General features: G+C 39.3%; 1 protein-coding gene across 1 annotated transcript in view; it reads right to left on the bottom strand.

Moving 5' to 3' along the window:
• Positions 1-22,404, bottom strand: part of SNX24 (sorting nexin 24) — a 93,699-nt gene that overhangs the window by 36,333 nt on the left and 34,962 nt on the right. The window contains exons 2-3 of the mRNA XM_084305733.1: positions 10,167-10,250; positions 4,787-4,891 (exon numbers count right to left, since the gene is read on the bottom strand). Of these exons, the coding sequence (XP_084161859.1) occupies positions 4,787-4,891; positions 10,167-10,250 (189 nt within the window). The remainder of the gene's footprint in view (positions 1-4,786; positions 4,892-10,166; positions 10,251-22,404) is intronic.

Raw genomic sequence — 22,404 nt, forward strand, 5'->3', positions numbered from 1 at the left:
GGCAATAACATCTAGTGTCAGCTTACTGGGACAAGGATATGACCTAACTCCAAATCAGTAGAGGGCAGGTGGTTAGATCAAATTCTTCCCCATTACCAATTCACTGGAAATAAGCTCCATAAAAACTGCTCCTCCAAGAGTACATCATACAAAATCTAATTGTAACAAATACCGATCAGATTGACAACACAGCTGCAGTTGCTTCAATAACCAATTAGATAAGGTCCCTAAGTGCTGCCCTTAGGAATCTCAACAATGTCTTCAATGTCTCCAAAATAAAAACCCAACTACTGGTGCAGTTGGCCCATCCAAAAGATGACTTACTGAACTCATACACAAACAATACTGTGCAAAAGGGAGCATTTCAAGCAGTCTGTATTTCCTTTAAATACACTATCAAAGCATAACATATTTCTGTATTGCTTTGTGATAAGTGGTCAGTCCAAGGTTATAGAGCAGACGAAAAATAAAAATTAAAAACACCCAGAAGCTACAATGCCAATTAGCTGTCTGCCCCATTATCTTCAACACTTACCTTTAACTTCTGATATGTTCAAGCAAGTATTTCTTCAAACTATCAGCAGTCATGGACTTTTTATGAAAGTCCGACTGGCTGCCGCTCTCAAATGAGAGACTACATAACCAGCTACATTAATTTTATGTTCTACCTTGTCTCAATATCAGACTCTTCTGGAAATGTCTCAAGAGAAGACATATTAACATCTGCATTTAGCGAAGTGCAAATCTTTGTGCAATCTAACAGTACTTTCAGAGAAATTTTTGTCAGCAATAATGTAATCCAATGATTTATTTTATAAATTTTAAATTTAAACAACTGGATTCTAATCTCTGCTGTATTGAAAGCTACAAGCTCAGATACCTATATAATTTACCATCAAGTCAGAATTTATATCACACACTAATTGATTTGTGGTAATTGTCAGAATGTTCTTAGTTGATAGCCAACACAAGGTAGTTAGAGCTGGTTTAGTCCTCTTTCACTGTCAGTAACATGCACTTTCTATTTTAGCAAAGACAAAACCAGCTCAATGTAAATTCTGCATGCTGTAGTCTAAGCTCATGCACACCGACAGTTATCACGGATCAGCAGAGGAGCATTTGCTTATTGCTTTGTACTAATTTGCTTGACTGTTTAGGGCCATGTTCTGTTATTCACTTATCTTTGCATCTGTTCCCTCATTAACAGAGTAAATATAATCCTTCCTTTCACTTGTCAGTCAGTTGACTGTTCTCAGCATTCACAAAGGCTCTCAATTATTATTATGCATATTGATGAATTACTATACGTACTCTTGAATAAATACATTAGTATTTACCAGTCAGTTGTTCCACAGTACTAAAAAGAAAAAAGTTGTAAATTCCAGGCAAGCTTGTTGAATGTGAAAGCCAGTTAAAACAACTGACATAAATCAATCTTTCAGGACTCCATGAAAATCAGACCATTATAATAAGCGCAAACCCTCACCTAGCTTTCAAAACCAAGGAGAACAAGACAGCTAATGAATATTAGCTGACATTGGATGTTGTTAAATTTAAGAAAATAAACATTTGGATATCACAATCTCAGAATATTTGGTTTATTCACGATTTTGCTATTCTTCAGAAAAATCTAGTGAGCTTCTGTCCATCTACTCCAAGAAAAAAAACAGCATACACTGAAATGATTTAAAAGGGAGGTTCCATCATGAAAAGATGTGGTGGTTTAATGCTATTAGGTAGCTAAGCACCACCAGGCTGCTCTCTCACCACCCTTATTCAGATGGACAGAGGGAGAAAATATAACAGAAAAAGCTCAGGGGTTGAGATAAGGACAGGGAGATAACTCACCAATTACCATCACAGGCAAAACAGACTCAAGGTAAGGAAGATTAATGTAATTTATTGCCATTTAATAAAGGACTAGAGCAGTGAGAACTAAAAACACCTTCCTACCTTCGAACACTTCTCTACCTCCTCCCCCTGCCTGGCACAGAGGAATGGGTAGTGGAGGCTGTGGTCAGTCCCTGATGCTTTGGATCTGCGGCTCCCTCACGGTCCCTCTCTGTCCCTGCCCCCCGTGGGGTCCCTCCCAGGGATGCCGTCCTTCCCGAACTGATCCTGAGGGGCTGCCCACAGGCAGCAGCTCCTCAAGCACTGCTCCACACGGCTCCGTCCCACAGGGTCCATCCATCCATCCCCCAGGAGCAAACTGCTCCAGCACGGGTCCCCCACGGGTGGGCGGCAGCTCCCCCCAGACCCCCTGCTCCTGCGGGGGCTCCTCTCCACGGGCTGCAGCTCCGGCCCGGGGCCTGCTCCTGCGGGGGCTCTCCATGGGCCACAGCCTCCTCCAGGCCACAGCCACCTGCTCCACCGGGGGCTCCTCCACCCATGGGGGGGCTGCAGCGTGGAGATCTGCTCCATGTGGGACCCATGGGCTGCAGGGGGACAGCCTGCTCCACCAGGGGCCTCTCCCTGCACAGCCCGCAGGGGAACTGCTGCTGCCTGCCTGCAGCACCTCCTGCCCTCCTGCTGCACTCACCTGGGGGCTGCAGGGCTGGCTCTCAGCCCTCTCTCCCAGCTGCTGTTGCCCAGCAGTTCTTTTCCCCCTCTTAACTCTGCTCTTCCAGAGGCCCACCCAGTGTCGCTCATGGCTCGGCTCTGGCCAGCAGCAGGTCCCTTCTGGAGCAGCTGGGGCTGGCTCTGCTCTGTCATGGGGCAGCTGCTGGGCTGTGCTCACAGAGGTCACCCCTGCAAACCCTCGTGCCACCAAAACTTTGCCATGTAAAGCCAATACAAAAGATCACAAAGAAGTAAGAGTGTAAACATTCAACCTCAGACAATGGAATTTTTTTGCTTTCCTTACTACATGATACAAACCAATTCAAATAGTCAAATTTCACCTCATTTTTATCCAGATTTCAATTATAGAATTATTATTTTAATTAGTTTATTTAGTTTAGTTTACTAAAATATTTATTATTAATTATTTTATTTTGGTATGCACATTAATATGGTTGGCCTTGTTTTCATCAGTTGTCCACTTCAACCTTACCCTGTGTGTTCCTGTGATAGCCACTAGCAGCAGATGAGGGGAAAAGTCAATTACATGTACAGGAATGTAGAAGAGCAAGAGTTGACTAACTCTTCCAGTAGGGGGAGATGTTCTTCTAAAGTTTATCAGCAATTAAAAGTGCGAAGCAATTTACCCCTGTATCTTTTTAACAAAATCAACTTCATAAGAGGAATGGGTACATGTGCCTTAGTAGTGGTGTTCTACAAAAGACATCTTCATGAAAATAATAAAAAAAAAGCAAGTCATAGCAAATATCCACAGAAGAAAGGCACACTGATGATTGCACAGGCTGTGATGATAGCCACTGAAAACAAAAAGACCCTTTTATTTTTCAAAATTAAAGTCTCTCCAACAGCAATGTTTTTTCACCCATAACAATAAATTATAGATGCAGATTAAATAAAATTAATTTTTACATGCTGATGATACTATAAATCACATAGAGCAGTAAGAAAAAAGGGATTACATATTCCTATTCAGCAATTAATAACTAAATACCTAAATTAAAAAATAAACTATGTTGCCTGAAACTCTTCCAACATCTCAGAATAATTTTAAGTTGTATGTTCCTCCTTTCCAAACTTGCTTTTGAAAGTGTAATGTCAGAAGTAATACTCTCTTGCATCACACAGTAATTATTTCCTCCTCCTTAAGGAGTTTTCTCTTACAAACCTTCCTGAAAATCAGGCAGGTTCCTGAGCAGCGCAGGTTAACATCCATTTTCTTTGATGGCAGCTCACTGTACATTATGTTGCAGTTCACCACTCTTCCAGTTGTGCCAGTGCAACTGCGGATGATGACATAAATCAGATCTCTGAAATTATCTGAGTAAAAATAGAATATGTCACTCTAGCCATCCTCACAAAAATGTTATCTTTTCACTCAGATTATTTCTATGGTCACCTTTAATAAAAGAGCTGAAGGTGCAGTGAACTGGGATGACATGTTGAAGAACAGCTTAATCTGGTTTTGTCACCATAGAAATGGCTGTGGAATTACACCATTGGGCATTTTCAATTTAAAAGAGAATAACCTTTGAAGCAATCGTGGCATGTGTAGAAATTCCATCTATTTAAAAAAGACAATATTTATCACCCATATATTTAGATGTCTGTATGTCCGAATCATTCCTCAAGACTCTCTTTATAGTATGTAGCAAAATCAATGTCCAAGTACATGTAGGTATAAACTAGGTCTCTAAATGCAACTGCCCAGAGTGAAATGAATATGAGATGATGTGCCTATTTCAACTAGATGAACAATACAGATACATGCATGTACAGTAGACAATATAAATTTGATGAGCTGCTTCTTCCCTAGTCCATCTAAGCAGAGGTTGGTTTAGATAAAGACTCTTTTTTTTTTTTTTTTTCCCCACAGTATTTTTCATTGGTACAACAAAAACATCTTTGTAAAAAATGATTATTATTTTACACACAGGAAAATGTGGTACTAGTAGGTTACCCAAAGTCAGTCAGAAGCCTATGTCAGAATAAGAAACAAAATGCAAACAGTCCAGATTTCCAGCTGCTAGTCATGCTAACTGAGCATAAATCATCACTGCTAGTAAGGATGCAACTCATTTCCCACATTTAAAATTGCCTCTCAGTAAAACAGCCCCCTTTGTGCCTGCAATGTCTACAAAAGTTTTGGATACTACCACTCTGAAAAGGTATGCTGCTTTTACTTTCACACCAATGAGAGAAGACTTACCTGCAAGTACAACTCTAAGCCTTGCCGCCTCTGCTCCAGGACCTTTGGGACCCAGTTCCTCACATGCTTTGAAGGGATCTCTGGAGTCCTTATGAACTTCTTGAGCTGAAACAAAAAGAAATTCAGAAAAAAAAGGAAGGATAATAGTGACCCTTTAAAGTATGCACATTAGAGATGAGAGTACAGGTAAAATAACCATAAACAAAGGAAAATAGCATGGCAACTAAGTGTCTCATCATCAACTCACTGAAATGACAATTGACTTTTTAAAAACTCTTCACATCTATAGGCTGCAGGGTAAAAAAACTCTATGCACAGCCCTTCTCAGTGAACAGAAACACTATCAATTTTTTGTCACTAATAAAGCACTAACTAGTACAACAAAAGAGCAGCAACTACATGAGAATACTTGGAATGAGGATCCGTGTCACCCTTGATCGCATACCTGAGTCAGTCAGCTGAGCAGTGTACAAGAGGGGGCTCAATGATAACTGAAGTAAAGCAGTGACAATCTCAAACTCCCAATGACTGACAAATCTGAGCCTCAGGAAACCATTCAAGAGGTCCAGAAACCATGGAGCAAGGGCTTAACTTAGCTCACAGCCCCACTGCATTTACAGCTGAGGAGGAAGTTGCTTCTAAAGCACCCAAGAGATGGATTCAGTAACCAGCTCGGCCTTAAACACCCAACGTTAGCCCCACACAACAGTAGAGACACAAGGGAAGACATCAGGAGACACAACATAAGCCTCTCTTGTGCTTCGTTTCCCCATTAGTTAATCTGGCATGACACCTTACAACCTCACAGCAACATACACAGGTTTGCCTTGCTACATATGGTGACAAAACACCACAATAATTTCTAACTCTAGATTTAGGCGTTTATGAACAGGTGGGAGAAGTAAAAGGAGGAGAGAACCATTTTTCTGGAATCAAGAGAGCACATTATCTGTGCCCTCAAATTGTACCAACTGATGGACAGCTGTGTTTAATAGCTTATACAAAGAAACAGCAAAACTGCCACTGAACAGATTTTCAAGAGAGCTCTGTAACTGTTCCTCTGAAGATTCCCACAGGAAATCTTTTATAGATATGTACATACACATGTCTGTCTGTATGCATACACAACTGCATAGACAGATAAATAATCTATTCTGATAACACTAAGAATTGTCTTTCTGGAGCAATGTTTTTTTGTTTGTTTGTTTGTTTTTTCGTTTGTTTGTTTGTTTGTTTGTTTTGTTTTTTTTTTTTTTGTTTTGTTTTGTTTTGTTTTTCTTTTTTTTTTTTTTTTTTTGTTTTGTTTTCCAAAACCAACCAATATTAACATTTTCTTCAAAACTACAGACCAAAACCAATAACTGGAATAGGCGCCACTGCATTTTAATAGAAGGTGACATTAGACATTCTTTCTGTTGGATATTGCCTTTGAGTAAATCTGAGGCAAGGAATGCAAGGAAAGAAACTCAAAATTGACTTTGACATGCATACCCATGGGAGACTGAGAATTTACATTTCATCTTCAAGCTTGCTGAGATGTCACTATAGGAAAAAGCAGTGCCAACATATCAACGTCTCTACAATCACAAGTAACGAAGCTCCAGCACAGAAACCTCAATTGCTCTGGAAACATTCTGCAACTTTCTGGTTTCTTAACACTGCTAGATTACAATTAAACATGAAATGAAAAAGAAACCCTGTCCAAGCCCATGCACTTTTACTGACTGATCTTAAAGGCAAAATATAAAACCTGATTTTTTCCTCTAAATTGTTCAAGAGTGTTGAAGAGGCTATGATCACAGCTGGAGCAAACTCTGATAACACTTGCAGATGAGTAACAAATGAGGAGAATGCTCCAGATGAGGAGAGACAAATAGGAAACAGTACAAGATTCCACTAAAGCTTAGCTGCTTACAAGATAAATAAACTCTGGCTGGTATCTCTGCTAGTGATTAACAATCCGTTTTTGCTCTGTGCTCGTGTTACATAAAGCATCCAATAAACAATTGCTAAAATGTGAAAGCACAGGTACACTGTGTAGGTATAAAGTACATGCAGAGGTACAAAGGATAAATGATAAGCTCATGCTCATATGCTTAGAATAATCCATTAACATATTGTAACAAATAATGATTACTATGACAAAGAATGTTAAGCACTTCTACCTATTATTAGTTATGTTGCTTCAGACCTGACCCCTACACAAGTAATATTTATCTGAGGACAATTAGTGTCTGTAATATCTTTCTGTTCGCAACACTGGTCTAGTGCTGATTTCACATACTGTTTGCCTTACAGTCCCAGTTTGCCTCAAGACTAAAAGATGTCTCAGATAATCAATTAAAGAATTATTTGTCCAAGTATGGAAAGTCAGAACTATTCTAGAATTATAAACAATTTACAAAAGTGCATGTGTAGAACTTAAGATTTTTGCAGATTTCACTGCAGTGGTTGCAACGTTGTCAATTCCTAACATTTTCCTACTAAAAAAGAACTATCAAGGATTTTAAGAAAAAAGAGAATAAAAAGGAAATAGGGAATAAATATGAGAATATGGTTGTATTTTTAATGTTATATGTGCAGAAAGATGTTAATTCCTTATAAAAATCTCTTGATGTGAAAATAACAAAACTTTTGTTCAGACTTAAGTCAATTCTTTAATGTGAATGGTACGTAGCCTGAAAGGCCTAGCTTGTCATTCATACTCTGGTCAAATTATAATGGTCAATGCAAATGATTTCAAAAAAGCCAAAAGTAGTTCAAGTTTCCCATCAAAGAAATAATTTGTATTCCTGGTGTATCACAGCAGGCTTGAAAAGACTAATTTTTTTGTAAGTTTGCTTTTTTTTTTTTTTTTTTCCATAATTTTGTCCATTACAGCCAGATTGCAGAGGAAGTGGGGTTTCACTATTTTTACAAAATAATAATAAAAATATTAATAATAAGATTAATAGAATCAAAACATTAATTGGTATTTTGCTGAATGAATTACTTAAATTGTGAAGCAAAGGAGTCCTTCCTCCTCATGATTCTAGTGCAGCATGTCCTTCTCAGGATGAGAATCTCCCCCCTTAAGCATCTATTCCCATTTTCTACCCTGGTTGTTCCCAACAGGAGCTTTATTTCTACTGCTATTTCTACTGCTCACTACAGACATCTCCAGCACTGAGGGCACCTTGAATATGCAGTACCTTTGAAGGTACCTTTCCAGTTGTCATGCACTTACAGCAGTTTAGAGTGGAACTTGCCTTTAAATTAAAGGGGATGAAAAGAACCAAAAATAAAATGCTATTTGTATGCTGAAAGCGAACTGGTAACTTGATGTGTGTGTAAATAATCGTAGGACGCAAACAAACTTCACAAAGAATGAGATACAAGTTCAAAATACTCTTCTTTGTAAAACCTTTTCAAATACACACCCCACACAACTGAAGAAAACGTAAGTGTACTTTCTTAAGAGCTCTGAGGTTTTCTGCTTTTTTTAGCACAAAATGGACAGGAAGAACGGGTGACGTTACATCCATGTAATGTATTGCTAGAGAACACTTTCTCCACGATTTCTGCAATACTGAAAGCACTGAAGCAGGCTCATAGCAGGAGCTACTCAACTACTCTGTTTATGACAAATTTAAGCATAACTGAAAAGAAAAAATATATATGTATATAAATATATATATTTAAGAAAATGTATGTTGTGCCAAAATATGCTGGGTGATTTGCATCTGGACAGAAAAAAAATATGAAAGCAACTATCAAGTTTGCAGAGTAATTTATACAGACAGCAAGCAGACGAGGAGTAGGAAGTAACAAACTGAAAGGTGGTGCAAGGTGTCTTGTCTGAATACCTGTTTTACAGGTGTGTTTATTTCGCTGCTACATTTGGTTTGAGAGAAAAGGACTATCATGTATGAGTTTTCTGGTGTTCTAATAATAATTCTCTAGAAAGCAAGTTACTGCAGAGGAATTGGTGTGCAAGGAGACAAAGCTGAGAGTAAGACTCGTTCAAGAGATTGAGTCATTCAAGACACTTGTGTAGAGCAATGAGGGGAAATGTACAAGTAAATCAAGAGACAAACCAAAAATAAACTGTGCAACTCCAGAAATTACAGTGGAATTAGACATCAACTACAGGACACAGCCTACTTGGGAAGATGCATTTTAAGCAAATAAAACCCCTTCTTCCCCTCTTAATGTTTCCTAGCTTAATTAGTCATGCAATCTCTACTCAATCTATGCTGTTCTACTTTCAGTTGTATGATTATTCTTGCATAAAGTAAAGCACATGTACTGCAGGACTTGGTGGTAGCACAGTGAGTTGTACTTCTGATTCTGCCACTGTTGCTCATGTTGTATCATATTCAATGGGAACACAAGGGAGAAAATATGTCTCTCTCTGTAAAGAAATACTAGCACATATCAACTACTTGTGCAATAAAGCAAAATATATTCTGGCTCTTCAGACTTTTGAGGGCCAACACGCAAATGGCTCCATAGTTTCTTTTTGTGGCCCCAAAGTGGCTTACATCTATACACCATAAAGCTGGCACATAATCCATTGCTGCTGAGAGCTATAAACCAATGAAAGTTCAGTTGACCCAGGTCTCAGGAAAGGGCTGCAGCCCCATGACTAGTAGGCTACTGCTTTTCCAGAATTCTCCTTCACAGTAAGTGTCTTCCACAAGGCAGAAAAAATCAAAACTTGCCTTTGAGCAGCACAACTGTAATAGAAGCATCCGGTTCAGCCTGGAGAGGAGAAATTGTACCTTCCCTTTAATGGTGATCTTAACAATTTTAAGAACAATTACTGGATACCCACTCTTGAAAGCACTGAGTTCCATTCTATATATTATTGAGAAGACACAGTAGGCAAGCTTAGCTGGCATTTTATATTATATTAATTGTATGAAGAACAACAGAGTGAGACAGTCTATTCAGTCTTTTTCATGCTTCATTTGCTGGTGTATACTAATAGTTTCCCTAGCATAGCATGTTAACAATTCAGTTTATAGATCTAATATAAATTATTCGCATAATAGGATAAAAAACAAAACCATAGTTCCCATTTGCTATGGGAATATGCTGTATTTCATGACTTTGCAAGAAGAAAAAAATACTAGAGAGTATTTTATCAATACAGAATGTAAACAATAATAAAAACAGAGAGTTAGAAACATCTCAGAAGTCATCTCTGAGCCCCGCTCTTTCTTCTCCCTCCTCTCTGGCTTCCAAGAAGTAGAAAAGAAACTGAGTAGATTGAGAACTCTTTTCCAGGACACAAATCACAAGATGTATTTAAGGCATGAATGTTAACAATTTCAAGTGAGGGGAAACATAACTAAGGCAAAATACAGACACATTTTATAGAGAAAGAGATAATTACCTTTTTATGAAGGGCATGGAATTCACTATACCTCTTCTCCACAAAATGTTTCCTTCCACTCACTAGTACCTCTATTTTAAAGACCTGAAAAAATACAAATAATAAAAAGGAAATTAGGAAATTAATGTTTGCACAAACAGATCTATGATGTGGTTGTGACTGCGCATTATGCCCAAAACATAGTGGTTCCAAAAACACATGATGTTAAGAGGTGCAGAAGTACAACAATGTTTAAGGGATATTCTGCCTTAATTTGCTATTAACAAGTTGTTCAACAAACACAGATAAAAGACAGTTCCGTTTGGACTTTATATTGTATATAAAAAACTAAATGTTCAAATATTTCCTTTTAGAAATATTTAATGCAATTGGAAGTATGAAAAATAAATTAAAAGATGGTAAGAACAACAAAATAGAATGAAATGAAATAACGATTCATTCTCTTTCCCTACTACTACTATGCTAACACATATTCAGTAAGAGCCAGGTAACAGAAGCTGTATGTTTAAGAGATATAATGCAAACATTATACTGTAAGTTAATTGTCTCCTAACCTACAAATTCAGATATAGCCTCAATTGAGCTTGTGCTACTATCTATATAACCTAGAGGGAAAAAAAAAAAAAAAAAAGCACATACAAAAAACCACGGAAAATGCTTGTTTTCTTTGTATGATACATGTGACAGCTTTTGTTGCTGCTTCTGGAAGGTTGAAAGGCCAGGAGAAGAAGCTCCCTGGATCCACTAATTAGTAGTCACTAACATGACATTTTCTTGATTCTCAGGCCACAAGGTCATTTCTGAGGGCAAGTGATGAGAAATATTTTGAAGTACTCAGGAAAACATGGTCTATTAAATGAAGACAAGATCAGCAGAAAAGCAATACAAAAAAAGTGCCTAGTCTATCCAGGAGTTTGTGTTTTTTTCTTGTTGTTTTCATTTTTGCTCAGAAAATGATGGAAATAATGATTTCCAGGAGAAATTAGAGACAATGTTCAGGACAGATGATTACATCAAGACCCAAGACTTAGGCCAAATGAAAGTACTTTGAAATGAATTTGCAAACAGTGTTTATGCCTGAATGCAGAAAAAAAAGGGGGGCTCTGTCACAATATGTCCAACTAGCATTGATCAGAGCAAATGCACAGAAATCATGCTGGATAAACACTTTCTGTTGTCCACCAGAACCTGCCTTTCAAACACAGGTCAAAATGCTATGGTTCTCACAGGCCAGCCAAACCATATTAGAAACAGACAGCACTTTATTTAATCCAGACTGAAATGCATCTACCTTTGTTTGAACATGATATGGATGGGACTGGAGTCATTTCACACCAATGTTTACATTACCAAAATTAGTTCAGATCTTTGTAATCCATCAAAATAGCTTGTGCTACATTCTACCTCCTTGAAAAGGACTATTTCTGTGTCCTAATCACTGCGAGCAAATGACCTTATTTGGGTGCATTGATTTTTTTTTCCTTATCTATTTAGACTATTTTGGGAGAACAGCTATTGGCTATTTAACAATTTTCCTCTACACGTGAAAAAACTCCAAGGCACCCTTAGGAATACATTGTAAGTTCAGAGTTGTAAAGAGAATCACACGTAAAGAAAAATCAATGCAAACTTTTTTATTTAGTTCAGACTTAATACCCTAATTATATAAGAAGAAAACATTATTTACATCTTATATTCTACACATTGCATGAAAGAAATAGTTCCACAAGGAACAAAATGCTTTCCATTGCACAGGAAATATATTGCATTGAAAGAATTTCAAGGATAATTTGTGGGAAGAATGGATGACAGAATATGAACAGTTAAATAGTCATGAGCAAATGCCTAGTTAAGGTGTCACATTGGTTTTGTATTAACCTGATACTAAAACTCTGGCAATTGTTAGCAACTCATAACACCCGATCACACCTCAGTCAGCTAAGAACCTCAGCACCAATGTTATTTAAGCACTTCCATTGGCTACCGGGCTTGCTGAGCAACCTGAAGAAGTCTAAGAGGCTCCTGCCTCAGCTGTAAGTACTCCCTTGGCAGGTAACTGCCTTGTGAATCAGTCTGTCTTGTGCAGCCCCATTCTGATTTTAGCTATGTGTGTGCAACTTTAGAGAATTGTCATTCCATCTGGAGACAATCAATCTGTCATTTTATAAGGGAGAATAGTTGGAATATGGGGTAAAAGGGAAATAAAAATTCCCTAGTTGGCCTTCTTTTCAAAGCATGTACCTATTGTGTCCTGTGTGTCACCACTGGTTAATGAAATAAAGGAATGGTTTCAAAACAGCAAAAAGTATGCAGCATTTATTCAGCTTCCTTTTATATCTTAGCAATGTTTCAAGTACTGCTTGCAATATTTTTTGCCAGAAAGAAGACATACATATTTGCTGGTCATTTTCATAGAAGACATGCTTTTTCTCCAAGATGCCACCTTTACAAACACAAATCTACTACCTTTATACCCTCAGTTGGTTCTGTCAACTTTATGAGGCTTTACCTTTGCCTCCAAGAGCACACAGCCCTTGGATTCAGCTTTAGCAGCCACCCAAAACTTACGAAGATAGACAACAGATCTATCATGAATCGAAAATTGCTGTTTCAAAAACAAAAAACTACCCTGCAAATTATGCTTCTAATTTACTCATGGTGGCACCTAAGTTTCAGAAATGTAAAGCAATTAGCAATAAATGTGATCAAGTGGACAATCTGTAAATCTTTCAATTTAAGATGAATTTAAATACTAAACTGATTTACAAAGAAACTTAAGCACAGTATGTGCTTAAGAACTTTATATTATTAAATGACTGCATTTAGACTGCATAAATTCTGGTTTTGCCTCCTCACTGTTTACCAGGTTTCAATTCACAAGAGTAAACTAAATGCACAGAATTAAGTTAGTGTCGCAATTTCATATTGCGGACACAGACAAGTGTGTGAGAGGCAGCAAGATACATTTGTTTGCAACAGAGAGAGAATCTCTTCATGGATTCAAAATAGCTATAGACAAATCTCACAAATTTAATTGAGCAATTGCAGGCCCTGACAGAAAAACAATGTAAGGAAACGGGTGAACATAGATGAAAGTGCCAAAATAAAGACGGAAGAACTATGGGAAAAAAATGCAACACTGCAAGGAAATTACTTTTCTTGTAAAAATGTCCATGTTCTGTGAACAGATAACTCTGAAAAGACATATGACGTTTTATAAGTGACAGTTTCTTAAATGAAAAATGCAATAATTAATCACTGAATAAGACAAGTAAAATGGTTTTCCCATAGTCAGTGAAATACCAGAAATTACACTGCACTGAAAGATTTGCAGTTCATCCCAACTAGGACACAAAAGTCCATAGACATGAATATATCAATTAGAAAACTCTTTTACAAGTATGCTAAAACAAGAAATGTTGTTTGTAAACATCTTTCTTGGTTATTCCCACAACAACTATTAATAATGTTTGCACAAAGGCACAAAATCCTCTTACAGAATTTAACCTACACAAATGATTTTCAGGGTTAGCATCTTTAGGCTAGAAATCAGTTTGAATAATGCTGATCTTCTGCTTACCAACATTGCAGAACTGCCATTAAAATTCATAATCATCAAAACCATGAAGGAAACTCCTGGAGAAGAACTCTTAAGTTTTTGTTTTGTTTTGTTTTTTAATAAGATAGTCAAAATGTTCAGGTCCAACTACAAAACAGATTTAAATATGACTAGGCAGGAGGAGGAGGTAGAACTATTTTGGCTCTCTTCTTTGCCTCCGCTTTGTTCCAATTAAATGGAATATATTCAGATACTGGAAATCATTTACTTCATTTCTTATTGGCAGCAAATATGCCTGATTTTGCCATTTTCCTGTATTTATCAGGTTTTGATCATTAACAAACCTCCAAGTGAATGATCCTTTTCCATTGTTTTCATGAGGAATAACTTACATTTCTCTTCTTGATGCAAAAACTGCAGCACTTGAACAGCAGTATCACATAGTAACAAAAATCTATTTATAAGAGCAAATAATTGGTATTGCATCACTGTGAATTTCTGAGATATCTTAAATGGAACAAAATAGGAGCAAATAAAACATACAAGAGCCATTCATGCCTTCCTGTAAGTCCTTAGGTATTCTAAAAGCATGTAGAGAACTGCATATAACCAAGCTGATACTACCTTCCTTCAGCTTTTATGTACGTTAAATGCTTACATGATATAAATGGCCATCTCTTATAATTTGATGCAAAAATATGCAGTCCAAGTAACTTTATCTCAAAAAAAAAAAAAAAAAAGTCCAAACAAACAAACATAGATCAGTTTAACAAAAAACAGACAGGAATGACAAATATGTCCAGAATTAGGGAGGAAAATTAACTAGCATGGCAATACCTCATTGTTTTTTCTATTACATAAGAAATACACAGATGATATCTTTATGTTCACTCAAGGAAATCAGATTATCGAAATAGTTTATTGCAAATTAACACTATCATAATGTGTACGTATATGGAAAAATAGTTATATAGAAGTTATATAAATTTCTGAAAGATTACAGCTGAGAGAGTTTGGGGGCAATCTTCTTTAGAATGAGGAGATACAAAAACCAGAAGCAGAAAAAGAGAAGTTTACAGAAAACAGATACGTTCGTCTAATGTTCACTGGAAAAGAATAACCCAGAAAATTCTAGTACTGTGCCTTTCCTTCTCAATACCAAGCTTACCAACACTAATTCTTTTTAATATATTGCTTACAGAAATAAATACATCCCTTTAGATGTTTCAGTATGCCTGACAGACTTTTGTCTGAGGAACAGCTAATGCATTCAAAGTGTCAAGAAACTCAGCCTCAAACCTTTGTCATGGCCATATGGAAGGAATTCCAGGACAAATGAAATGACAGCTACGGTTCATGAAACACTAATAGGATTTCCACATGTTTAATGTTTCATCACTGTTAGACAATGGCACGTTTTCATTCTCTGCTGTGCTATGATTAGAACAAGACCACAGCATATAGTAAAGATCAAAAGATGACTTTAAACCTCTTTCCACCTACTGATCAAGGGCCAGCTGATGGTCCTTGGTACCAGTAAGAGCAGCTGGGTGACAGCCGTGACCACAGCTGCATGTTGCTGGAGCAGCAGTTCGGTATCTCATGGGTGCAAGCACCTCGTGGCAATGCTCCATACGCCCTGAATGCCTCCAGCACAGAGGCGGAGATGAGGACTGTGTGCAGAGCCAACTCAAACTTCATAGCAGCCTTGATAAAGCCGAACCTCGCTATCCCCAAAATGAAAACAAATGAACTTATTCTGACTTCATCCTCAGGAGGGAGGGAGGGGCAGCAAAATCCAATTCTGTGGTGGGTGCTGGGCAGCTGTAGGACACGCAGTCAGGCTGGCATGGGTCACTAAGACCTGAGGATAGGGAGATTTCTTTTTCCTCTCCAGCCACAATCCCCCAACTGTAGTTTCCTTCCTTCCCACATCCACTGTCTAACCTTTGGTTATCCCCTCCACTCTCACTTTTTGAGACTTAAGACTTTATGTGCCTTAGGTAAGTTGCTTACAGACACAACTCCTCCTTCTCCCTGTAATAACTGCTGCTCCCATCCTAAAGAAGCAGCCCGTACTGAAGCTCCTGCACTGTTCTCCCGTCGGGAAAGGGTCTTCTTCCTGCTGCAGAACTGGGAAACCAGCTGGGACAGTAAAGAAAGAAGCAGAACAGCCCTGAAGTTTGCTCTTGCTGGTTCTGCTGGGGCCCTAAGGATGGATGAAGATACCTGCTGGAGGAAGTAAAGGAAAAGGAGAGACTGATCAGATAGTAGCAACTGAGAGTAGCCAGAGTGCTGGGGAAGAGGGAGCGATCATCTCTCCTGCCCAGCAGCAGCCCTCACACATGCAGACCATGTTTTCCTGACAGCCACCAGCAGGCAGAAAGCAGCAGCTGATGAGCGGCAGTTCACCTGCACAGATGCTGGAAGCACTGGTCCTCACCAGTAGGTAATGGGCTCACAGGCACCTCCCCTCTCTGCTGACCCAGGTAACTGCTCCTCGTGCCCTGCGCCCATCTTCACTGGCACAGCTCGACACGGCATAGCTGTTCCACTGACAGGGAAGGGCCCCATGAGATTCAGAGCCATCTCATTTCCAGATAGCAATTTTACCCCAGCTCTGCTCAAAACTGTATTAGACCTACAGACTGCCCCTTTCCTGCACCCTGAACACTGTGATGCCTGTTAACCTGAAATCAAACTGTTTCAGACCCAATTACAATGTGAAGTATTACTTACAGTCCAAGAAAGAAGTAACTGGTTTTATTAACTACAGAAATCAAGGCCTGGGGTATTATGCAATTAAGACACTCCTTGTCCAGAGTGTGACAGAGGAAGACCATCGCGGAGAAGCAAACGATCACTAAAGTATTTCAGGTGTGCATTCCACACAACTATATGAAGAAGTTAACTGTCCCCATCTGGTCTGGGGAAGCAGCCTTATTGCTATCATAATTCAATAAAGAGATTTCCTCCTGTTACATAAACATGCTGAGAAGGTAAGTATGTTACTGAATTACAACACCTGTTAAATCTTGATGTTTACTGAAAAAATTTTCTCTTCACTAACACTTACCAGCATTACCGTACCCTACCTAAACCAGACTGCAGTGTCTTCAACAACCTTTAGCATTTAGCTTGTCTTTCCCACTAATGCTAAAAAATAACTATACTCCCTATTCTACCCACTTTTGCAGTACGGGCCTCCCCCCCCCTCACAAAATGGCACACTGCTGGTACAAATTACATGAAATAAATAAATAAATAGGTAGGACTCGGGGGTATTCTTTCTGAAGATGGCCTTTAGGAAGTTTATGTCATATTTCTTAGAGTTTAGAGGTAGAGGTAGTAAAACAATTTATACCAAGACCCAGTGCAACTAACTCCTACAGAATGGGAAGCTCAAGGGAGGCCTCTGCAGAACTGTCACTGTTGAATGAAAGAGTAGCTGACATACAAGAGTAAGTAGTTTTCTGATTTTTTCAACCCACTTTAAACCAATCTTTTCCAAACACATGGTTCATAAAATCCCATAGGAACTTCTCTGTCATTTCCTGAAAAATAACTTACTTGGCTTTCCAAGCTAAAAAGCCTCTCCCTTGCCAGTGAAACACTGACTATGGAAATCTAATTTGTAACCAAACCAAGAAGCCACAAGATCTGACTTGCTTTTAATATTTTTCTTTATTAGTCCTACAGAGCACAACTGTTATGCAGATGACATCCTTTTAAAATCTAGTCATTGCGGTCACCTATTTAACTAACTTTCTTTGAATCAAACTTCAGGAAAAATATCCTGATCTTTTACTGAAAAAGGAAAAAGTTGCTAACATATTCTAATGTTTACAGTTACACAGACAAAAATTAGCCTGCTCTGCTCCATTTGTTCATCTGGATCATCTCAATGTCTCTTATCAGAAGCATTCTACTAATAGAACAACCATGAGCCTTTTTATGGAAGAGAGATTAACTTTCTAGTAGAAGTAATACATTGGGATAAAATATTTGAATATTGAAAAAAGCCACCCTGATGACAAAAATATATATACATAAAACAGAAGAACTCAAAGATTAATTAAATATAAGGACTCTTCTATTATGTCACAAAATACTTTGCCATTTTATCTATAGATTCTATAAAGAATCCTCATACTTTTCAAGGAAAAACAGAGCTGCTAACTACAATGAAAATGTCCCTCCTTTGCAGCCAACTAGCTGCAAGAAACTCGATTTTCATACAATCACAGAACGGTTTGGATCAGAAGAGACCTAAAACACCACCCAGTTCCAACCCCCTTGCCATGGGCAGGGAGACTTCCCACCAGAACAAGTTGCCCAAAGGCCCATCCAGCCTGGCCTTGAACACCTCCAGGGATGGGGCATCCACAGCTTCTCTGGGCAGCCTGTGCCAGGGCCTCACCACCCTCTGAGGGAAGAATTTCCTCCTAACATCTGATCTAAATCTCTTTCAATTTAAAACCAGTCCCCCTTCTCCTATCACCATCTGCCCATACAAAAAGTTGCTCTTCAGTACTTAAAGTGTTCTTTAAGTACTGAAAGGCCGCAGTGAGGTGTCCCTGGAGCTTTCTCTTCTGAACATCCCCAGCTCTCTCAGCCTGCCTTCATGGGAGAGGTGCCCCAGCCCCCTGATCATCTTTGTGGCCCTCCTCTGGACCTGCTCTAACAGCCCCACATCCTTCTTGTGCTGAGGGCTCCAGACCTGGATGCAGCACTCTAGGTGTGGCCTCATGAAGGCAAAGGAGGGTGACAGTCCCCTTCCTCACCCTCTGTTGATGCAGCCCAGGACACAGTTGGCCTTCTGGGCTGCAAGCACACCCTGCTGGCTCATGTTGAGCTTTTCATCCACCAGAACCCCCAAGTCTTTCTCTGCAGGGCTGCTCTCAGTGAGTTCTTCTAACAGACCGTACACACAGAATCACAGTATGGCTGAGGTTGTCAGAGACCTCTGGAGATCATCTGGTACAACCCCCCTTCCAAGCAGGGTCACCCAGAGTATGTTGCACAGGCCCACACCCAGGCAGGTTTTGAGTATCTCCAGAGCAGGAGATGGCACAGCCTCTCTGGGCAACCTGTGCCAATGCTCCGCCACCCTCACAGTAAAGAAGTGTTTCCTCATATTCAGCCGGAACTTCTGTGCTTCAATTTATGCCCGTTGTCTCTTGTCCTGTCACCGGGCACCACTGAAAACAGTCTGGGCCTGTCCTCTTGGCATCCTCCCTTCAGATACTTATACACATTGACAAGATCCTACCTCAGTCTTCTCTTCTCTAGAGAAACACCTGTGTCAAGCTTTTCATCCATAGGATCCCAGGTCCTTCTCCGCAGAGCTGTTCTCAATGAGTTCTTCTCCCAGTCTGTGCTCTTGCCTGGGATTGCCCCAAACTAGGCGCAGCACCTTGCACTTGGACTTGTTGAACCTCATTAGGTTCACATGGGCCCACTTGTCCAGGTCCCTTTAGATGGCATCCCTTCCTTCTGGTGTATCAGCTGCACCACTCAGCTTGGTGTCATCTGCAAACTTGCTGAGGGTGCACTCAACCTCACTGTTTATGTCACTGATAAAGATATTAAACAGTACTGGTTCCAGAGGGTACAGATCCCTGAGGGACACCGCTTGTCACCAGCCTCCACACAGAGACATTGACCACAACTCTCTGGGTGCAGCTTTCAAGCCAATTCCTTATCCACTGAGTGATCCACCCTTCAAATCCGTCTCTTTCCAATTTGGAGATGAGGATGTCATGTGGGACTGTGTCAAAGGCCACAATGGTCCACATAGTCCACAAGTCCACACAGCTGACATCAGTTGGTCTTCTCTTGTCGACTGAGGCAGTCACACCACCATAGAAGGCCACCAGACTCGTCAGGCACAATGTGCCCTGGGTGAAAGCAATGCTGGCTGTGTCAGATCACCTCCTTGTCCTGCCTGTGGCTTGTCATTGCTTCCAGGAGGATCTGTTCCACGGTCTTGCTAGGCACAGAGGTGGGGCTCACCAGTCTGTAGTTTCCCAGTCCTCCTTTCTACCCTTTTTAAAAATGGGAGTGGTATTTCTCTTTTCCCAGACACCATGGACTTCACCTGACTGCCAGGACTTTTCAAATATGATGGAGTGGCTTGGTAACTACATCAGCCAGTTCCTTCAGGACCCTGGGATGCAAGGCATCAGGCCCCATTTTGCAGGAATCAGGAAAGGCGACTATTATTTTTTTCATGAAGTTAGAAACAAGACAAGACCCAGTATGCACGATCTATTAAAAATCAACCCCACAGGCTTCATGGCAAGTAAATACCAGGGCAAAGAAATACTGTACACCCAGACCTTGCCTCTTTTCTTATTCAGATCTCTGCAGTAATCCATCTCTGAATTCTCTACTGTTTATCTGACAGCATAAGTAGCTCATCCAAATATTTCTTTTTTCAAGAGCAGCAGCTGAAGTCATCAAAGGAGGTTGCTTTTCTACGTTTTTGTGCAGCTTAGCAAAGATCCTCCATATACTATGTTTAACTACTGCGATTTGCCTATCTTCAGCTGCAAAATGGAGGAGTCCTGTGCTGTTCTGTCTATAACAAAGAAGAGCAGACAGGATGTATGCAACGTTTTCATGTACTTCCTTTCAAGAAGCTAAGTCACCCGAACTTTAACTAAACTAGCATTGTTCTGCCTCGCAAAATAGAGCCCTAATTATTTACACTACGATGTGCTATCTGTATTATTCTTACATACAACTGACAACTCTATTTCAAACATCAGCATTCACTTCTGGAGTCAATTTATCAAAGAATGCCACCCTGCTCATCAAGGGTTTCCTTTGCTAAGTTAAATCTTTTTTGAACAGCAATTCAAAGTGGGATGAAGACATAGCTCAAAAAGTTGCCAGACAGTTTCATTTCTCACTGGACTGAGCCTGCTGCTGCTGAGAAAAGATGTGAAACCAGCTACCAGGATGTGGTTATCAATGCATCCAACTACAGAAAAAAGACAGTTCCTCAAGTGTAAGGAAAGTGGAGAGAATGGAAATGAAAAACCTGGCACAACTACTTAAGAAATGGCAAAAGCCATCACAAACAGTGCCAAACAAATAATAAAACTTGGACCAAACTAAAATTCAAATTATTAAGCTTCTGAACTTACATGCTGGGGCTAATAGCATTTATGTTGCCGTGAGCCTTGTGGTCACAATGAATACAGATATTCCTGAGTCAGACTGAGCTCAGGTACTGCTGGCAACAGAATGGTAGCAGCAGTCAGGACTGCACAATCTGCAAAACTCCTGGCAAAGTCTGGACAAAACTCAGTGCCACGGGGACCAGGCTAGCTCTGTCCCAAGTATGTCTGCAGGAGCTGTAGTTTGTGAAGTGTAGGAATCCCACAAAAAGGAGCAGTATGAGTGTAAAGTTCAGAGGGACGCAAGCACATCCCTCTAGACTTGATGCAGGCACAGATCTTGACCTGCATACATTGCAAGAACACAGAGAAGAAAGAAAAGCATTTCCTAATCTGCTTTCCTTGGAATTATAGCATAAACACAGCAAGTAGCTGAATCACAGACTCTTCAGACAGAACTGCATTGGCATTAGAGGAAGAGTTAAGGTAGCGCACAATTTGACTCAAACATTGATGTCTGAGAAAAGACAACATCTGAACCACTTACAGAGACTACATCCAGTGCAATTATGTCAATGTATTGTATAAATTCAAAGGCAGTGGAAATACTAATACAAACCAATATTCAGGACAATATATAAAATTAAAGTATCCTCTCAGCAATTTTGCAGTATAAGATTGAACAACCTATCAGTGAACACTGGTTGTACAATTAAATATTTATAATTCCAAAGACAATGAAAATTGATTCAGTCAGGATTATGTTAATTTGTAACTAGCCTCTCAATCACTTGAAAGATAGTAAAGCAAACGTTGAGTAATTACATGCCTGCACATGTATCAGCCAGATAAAGTATAATGTTTACAACAAATTTCAGAAAGATTTTAAGTAAGTTATAAATTGAGTCTGATACTGGAAACGTGCAAATACTGCACACCGTGAACAAAGTGACAAGCAACAGATGACTGAAAGTTGTGCTACGTGTTTCATTGCTGACTGTTGTTTGAACTGAAGATAATACAACATAGCAGCATTGGTCATAAAGTATCATTCATGGGTCTAAAAATTGGTAACTTTTTCTCAAAAAAAAAGAAAAAAAAAAAAAAGATGACATAACCATGCATACATAGACTTAAGATCTAACTTGGCTTGAATATTTCAGCAATAAAAGCCAGAAGATTTCTAAACACAGGACTACGAGAAAACGATGCCCACAAACTAACTTTAAGCTGAAATGTGAGTCACCTTTCAAGCACTGACTCTTGGGTGTGAAAGACATCTTTGTTTCACTCTTCTAGAAAAATCTGGATGTTCACCACCTCCGGATACCAAGTCACCTACTGAAATTAAATACAGCCCCTAAATCCTGTTGCACAAATTCAGAAGTACTGTCAGGAAAAAAATAAGGACAAATAACAATAAGAAGGCATTACACAGACCCGATGTGGTTCAGATATCATTCATTCCCTCATTCTGAGGCTTCAAATATTCTTTTTGCCTTATTATGAACTCAATCACAAACTGTCCCCCTGTGTAAAACTCATTGAATTT

This window comes from Netta rufina (assembly GCF_964035555.1).
Source record: "Netta rufina genome assembly, chromosome: Z".
Classification (NCBI taxonomy): Eukaryota; Metazoa; Chordata; class Aves; order Anseriformes; family Anatidae; genus Netta; species Netta rufina.